Here is a 5,680-nt window from a genome sequence, read left to right as displayed (position 1 = left end):
GAGTTTTTCAATGAAGGACCTTGGAGAAGCTGCATACATATTAGGCATCAAGATCTATAGACATAGATCGAGATGCCTCATAGGTCTTTCACAAAGTACATACCTTGACAAGATATTGAAGAAGTTCAATATGGAAAACTCAAAGAAAGGGTTCTTGCCAGTTTTGCAAGGTATGAGATTGAGTAAGACTCAGTCGCCGACCATGGCAGCAGATAGAGAGAAGATGAGTTATGTCCCCTACGCTTCAGCCGTAGGCTCTCTTATGTATGCCATGCTGTGTACCAGACCTGATATAAACCTTGCCATAAGTTTGGTAGGGAGGTACCAAAGTGATCCCGGTATGGAACACTGAGCTCGTCGTAAAGGGTTACGTCGATGCTAGCTTCGACACAGATCCGGATGACTCTAAGTCACAGACCGGATACATATATGTTTTGAATGGTGGGGCAGTGAGCTGGTACAGCAGCAAGCAAGAAGTCGTGGCAGCATCTACATGTGAAGTGGAGTACATAGCTTCTTCAGAAGCGGCTCATGAAGGAATTTGGGTGAAGGAGCTCATCACCGACCTTGGAATAGTTCCAAGTGCGTCGGGTCCAGTGACACTCTTCTGTGATAACACTAGGGCCATTGCCATAGCCAAGGAGCCCAGGTTTCACCGGAAGATGAAGCACATCAAACGCCGCTACAACTCCATCCAGGACCATGTCCAGAGTGGAGTAATAGAGATTTGTAAAGTACACACGGATCTGAATGTCGCAACCCCGTTGACCAAACCTCTTCCACGAGCAAAACATGATCAACACCATAATGCTATGGGTGTTCGATACATCACAATGTAACTAGATTATTGACTCTAGTGCAAGTGGGAGACTGTTGGAAATAGGCCCTAGAGGCAATAATAAAATGGTTATTATCATATTTCCTTGTTCATGATAATTGTCTATTGTTCATGCTATAATTGTATTAACAAGAAACAGTAATACATGTGTGAATAAATAGATCACAATGTGTCCCTAGCAAGCCTCTAGTTGGCTAGCTCGTTAGTCAATAGATGATCATGGTTTCCTGGTCATGGGCATTAGATGTCATTGATAACGGGATCACATCATTGGGAGAATGATGTGATGGACAAGACCCAATCCTAAGCGTAGCACTAGATCGTATTGTTCGTATGATAAAGCTTTTCTAATGTCAAGTGTCTTTTCCTTCGACCGTGAGATTGTGCAACTCCCGGATACCGTAGGAGTGCTTTGGGTGTATCAAATGTCACAACGTAACTGGGTGACTATAAAGGTGCACTACGGGTACCTCCGAAAGTGTCTGTTGGATTGGTACGAATCGAGATCGGGATTTGTCACTCCGTGTGACGGAGAGGTATCTCTGGGCCCACTCGGTAGAACATCATCATGAGCTCAATGTGACTAAGGAGTTAGTCACACGATGACGTGCTACGGAACGAGTAAAGAGACTTACCGGTAATGAGATTGAACAAGGTATAGGTATACCGACGATCGAATCTCGGGCAAGTTCTATACCGACAGACAAAGGGAATTGTATACGGGATTGATTGAATCCTTAACATCGTGGTTCATCCGATGAGATGATCGTGGAGCAAGTGGGAGCCACCATGGGTATCCAGACCCCGCTTATGGTTATTGGCCGGAGAGGTGTCTCGGTCATGCATGTCTGTCTCCCGAACCCGTAGGGTCTACACACTTAAAGTTCGATGACACTAGGGTTATAGGGAATTGTTATACGAGGTTACCGAAAGTTGTTCGGAGTCTCGAATGAGATCCCGGACGTCACGAGGAGCTCCGGAATGGTCCGGAGGTAAAGATTGATATATAGGACGGATGGTTTCGGACACCGGAAGTGTTTCGGGCGTCACCGGTAATGTACCGGGACCACCGTTAAGAAAAGCTCCCAGATTACGATAAGTGACCCACATGCAGTTTAACACTAGTCATAACTTAGAATTGTGGGAGGGATCTTTACAAAAAATGCTCTTTAACTAGTGATTTAAGCAAGAAGGTCCACTTTTTTTTTACTTCCGGAGCAAATAAACAGAGCAAGGCCCGTATTACTCGCGATAGCTATATCTCGCTTACGGAGAGATGCTAGCCTAAAGTAATGTCTCGCTCTTACACTTATGGGCCGACTCATAGCGTGTTTCTCGTTTGGTCGTCCGATTATCAATTTCTTTTTGTGTAATAGTACAAATGCCCGTACGTTGCACCGGGCAAAATAAACATAACCGGATTCATGTCATTCTGCATTATTTTTTTATATCCGATTTTACGAAATGTCTATGATAAAGTTAAACGTGCAGATTTTCTTATTTTTAATAAAAGTTAATGTTTTCATAAAGATTGGACCACTTTCTAAGTATAGTTCAATTTTTAAGAAACTGGAACATTTCTTTAAAAAGAGCAATTTTAAACATATTTTGCTCCTGTTCAACTTTGACAAACATTATAGCTAGCAACAATGTGGAAGTATTGTTTCTATAGACATGCCTATAACAGTTTGACTAAAAGGAAAAATATAAATAGGTACATTCAAGAACAAAGGAACCACATTGTTCCAAGTTCAAAAAAAAAACTTTGAACATATGGCAACGAGTATATATACCAAAACAAAAAAATGAATGACAACTGCAAACATAACTCATTGCATCCATCAAGAGTGCTTGTCAGGTAATATCATCTCAAGCTTCACACTAATCTAAGGGAGAAAAGTATCCAAGGTACATGAACCACACAAAACCAACCCTAGTTGGAATGTAAAATTATCCCATCTAGGACTGCATGGTGTCACCCACATCTGTTTCCCCTTGCACTTCACTAATCATGTACTGAAACTGAACTAATCCATCTGCTAGGAAATGAGAAATAGGATTCAGTAATGTATGTCAAATAACCATGTTGTACTATTCAACATGAAAATATAGCATTGATGTACAATTCAAACTAACAATCTCAAACGTATGGGGGTAACCGTTGGGCGCCGGTTTATGTATGTTAATTTCCGCTAAACCTTTTGTTACCGAGGGATCTGTTGAATGGAATGAAATCGGGAGCTTTGGTCATGAATTCAAAAAAAACATGTTATCAAAAGAAAGTTAAAGACAAAACAAACATAACCGAAGCATGGCATGAGAGGGAGGGAGCTACCGTCGAGTGGGAATGGGCCTTCATGAGGAGGGGCGGAGGGCAGACTCTTCGTGTGAGAGTTTGATTCACGGGAAGAGCCGGCTACGCTCGGTAAGAAAAAGAAATCCAACCGGTATGACTTACTGAGTGGCACTGCAATGGAAGTTGGGTTCCAGGTGGTGTAAAAATTACAGTACCCAAAGTCGTTGTGCTAGTACGTGTATGGAGAAGTTCAGAGAAGCTCATGAGCATTTTCAGCTCATGATTAGCATCTCACAAAGCCATGAAACTATAAAGCTCAGAGCAATTTGTTAAAATTTATGTGTCGAGAATACTACATGTGCTATGGGCAACTTAAAGAAAACATAATTCGAGTAATCAACTAACTTGTGATCATCAGGTACCACCTCCCTCGCCCTACCCGCACAAAATATTGCATAAGCATCAAGTGCATACCTACAGTAAGAATAACTTCTAGTTACTAATCAGACTGAAAAAGAAATAACATTGTACAAATACTCCATATATCCAACAAAAGAATTGAGAGGGCAGCACTCACTTGTCGACACCACAAAGCTGCATAACATGAGTCCAGGTCGGCACCGCTCATGCTCGCCAGGCTCCCGAAGGTGATGTAGAGCACGAACGCCGGGGCCTGCGCGTCCAGCCAGTCGAGGCAGGAGCGGTCCTGCTGAAGGAGGCTGCTGGACGACGCCGGGGAGAGCTTGTGGAGCGGACGAACGGCGAACACGGGCACGCCAGCGAGGTCGCGCCGGGTGGCCGCCAGGTCGTCGGCCTCCAGCGCGTCGAAGGGGTTGAAGACGAACCCCGCAGAGCTTCGCATCGCCTCGACTGCCCGGGACAGCAGCTTGCACATTAGCTCGTGCTCGTGACGGCTGTTGCTGTTGGCGCCCATCAGGTCCCGGATGCGGTACGGCGGTAGCTCCCTCACCGGCGCGTCCAGCTGCGACTCAGCCCTCACCGGGAGGTAGCCCTTGTGGCAGAGCACCGGGTAGCCACGAAGTTGCGGAAGCAGGCGGCGCTGCCGGTGCGGGGGCACCAGCGTCGGCACGCCCAGCCGCCGCGCCACGCGCACGAGGGCCAACAGGTGCGCGTCGGCGACCAGGCACGCGACCTGGTCCCTGGCGCCGGGAGCCTCCAGCAGGGCGGCCAGGCGCTCCCAGAACGGCGCCTCGCAGGAGCTGTTGACGGCAAAGATGTGCTCCATGGTGGCCGTCACCGTCTCCGGGGTGCCCGCGGGCAAGCCGTCGGGGACGGGCACAAAGTCGTAGGCCGGGTGGCGGGACGGGTCGGGTGCCGTCCGTCGCCGCCCTTTGCCGTCCGCGCGCTGCCTTGCTCCACCATGGCCGCTCCGCTCGAAAGAAAGCGTGTGGATAAGATAGAAGAAAGGACTGCGGGTTGAATACTCAGAAGTTGAGGGACTTTTCTATAAAAGTGACAACGACGCGATGGACGACCAAGTTCCATAAGGTAGATTCCTCTACCTTTCGCATAGAAAATTTAACAAAAGCTGAATCATTCAAAAAAAATTATAATTAAGCAAGAGATAATCTAAGGGGCGGTGCCTATACGATATGCAGCTGATCTTGGTTACATATTACACCGATATAAAAGAAGTTGAAAGCAACCAAAATGGAACAGTAGAGAGAAATGAAGCACCTTCTTCGATCTGCTGCTGGAGTCCGTAGTAGTCGAGCTCGTCCATCACATCCTCTGAGTCATAAAGCAGCTCTCTGAGATCATCCAGTGACTGGGCCAGAGGCTTGTTGTCGATCCTCCTACCCTCGGAAGCAGCAAGAACCATCTCCACGTACTTCATCTCAAGTTTGAGTTTCTCCACATCTTCAGCAAGCCCGATTTACCGAGTCCAGGCTACCATCTGTTGAGTGAAGAGGCTCCCAAGGATGCTTTGCACTCAAGAGGAAAGGAGAGGTATAGCGAACTAAAAAGCAGGCTTTTCGGCAAATGAAAAGAGTTGAACAATGCACCAAAAAGCAGCTAACTTTACCAAGTAGCACTGCTAGGATCCCTTCAACTGATGCACACGCCCCTCATGGCAGCTCGAGACGAGGTCCGCACAGCTGTGGAACTACATGGAAGCCCTTGCGTCAAGTATTTGGTCCACAGCTGCAAAAAACTCCTCTTTACCGATGAATATAACGAGCTTATGGTGTTACATGACAAGTATCGTACTACTTAGAAAGTATTTTCGTGGAAGCTGGCCAAGGAAGCAACATATTCATATGGTACAGAATCGCAGAGACTTTCCTTACTCCCGCGTGCTGCGTACTAGCGAGAGGGTGAGCCGCACCAAGGCCAGGGGAGCCCCGCGGGCAGGATGAGACCACAACATGAGTCCTCCACCACTCGACGGGATGCTGCGATGGAGATCGACGACGTTGATGGCTGCGCCAAGGCCACCACCCCACCCGCGCGTGGACCCGGCGCAGAATCTCCGGCGGGGCATTTCCTCGAACACGCCGAGGGCGCGGAATTTCCTCGAACAC

General features: G+C 47.4%; 1 protein-coding gene across 1 annotated transcript; it reads right to left on the bottom strand.

Annotated features, from left to right (window-relative positions):
• Positions 1 to 3,425: 3,425 nt before the first annotated feature.
• Positions 3,426 to 4,992, bottom strand: LOC123405714 (DIMBOA UDP-glucosyltransferase BX8-like). Its single transcript, XM_045099300.1, has 3 exons — positions 4,777 to 4,992; positions 4,658 to 4,683; positions 3,426 to 4,564 (listed from the first exon to the last, which is right to left on the bottom strand). Exons 1-3 carry the CDS (start codon positions 4,990 to 4,992, stop codon positions 3,634 to 3,636), a joined length of 1,173 nt encoding a protein of 390 aa, XP_044955235.1. The 3' UTR covers positions 3,426 to 3,633.
• Positions 4,993 to 5,680: the final 688 nt, after the last annotated feature.

Source organism: Hordeum vulgare, chromosome 6H (genome assembly GCF_904849725.1).
Source record: "Hordeum vulgare subsp. vulgare chromosome 6H, MorexV3_pseudomolecules_assembly, whole genome shotgun sequence".
In the NCBI taxonomy this organism is placed as follows: Eukaryota; Viridiplantae; Streptophyta; class Magnoliopsida; order Poales; family Poaceae; genus Hordeum; species Hordeum vulgare.
This window is presented reverse-complemented; position numbering and strand designations above follow the sequence as displayed.

Bases quoted from the DNA above. Each gene is read 5' to 3' on its own strand.
- LOC123405714 (XM_045099300.1), bottom strand. From the start codon at position 4,992: ATGAAGTACGTGGAGATGGTTCTTGCTGCTTCCGAGGGTAGGAGGATC. The intron at 4,684-4,776 runs GTGTAATATGTA...TGAATGATTCAG, and splicing joins TTTCAACTTCTTTTATATCG to CTTTTGTTAAATTTTCTATG. The intron at 4,565-4,657 runs GTAGAGGAATCT...TTCAACCCGCAG, and splicing joins TTAAATTTTCTATGCGAAAG to TCCTTTCTTCTATCTTATCC.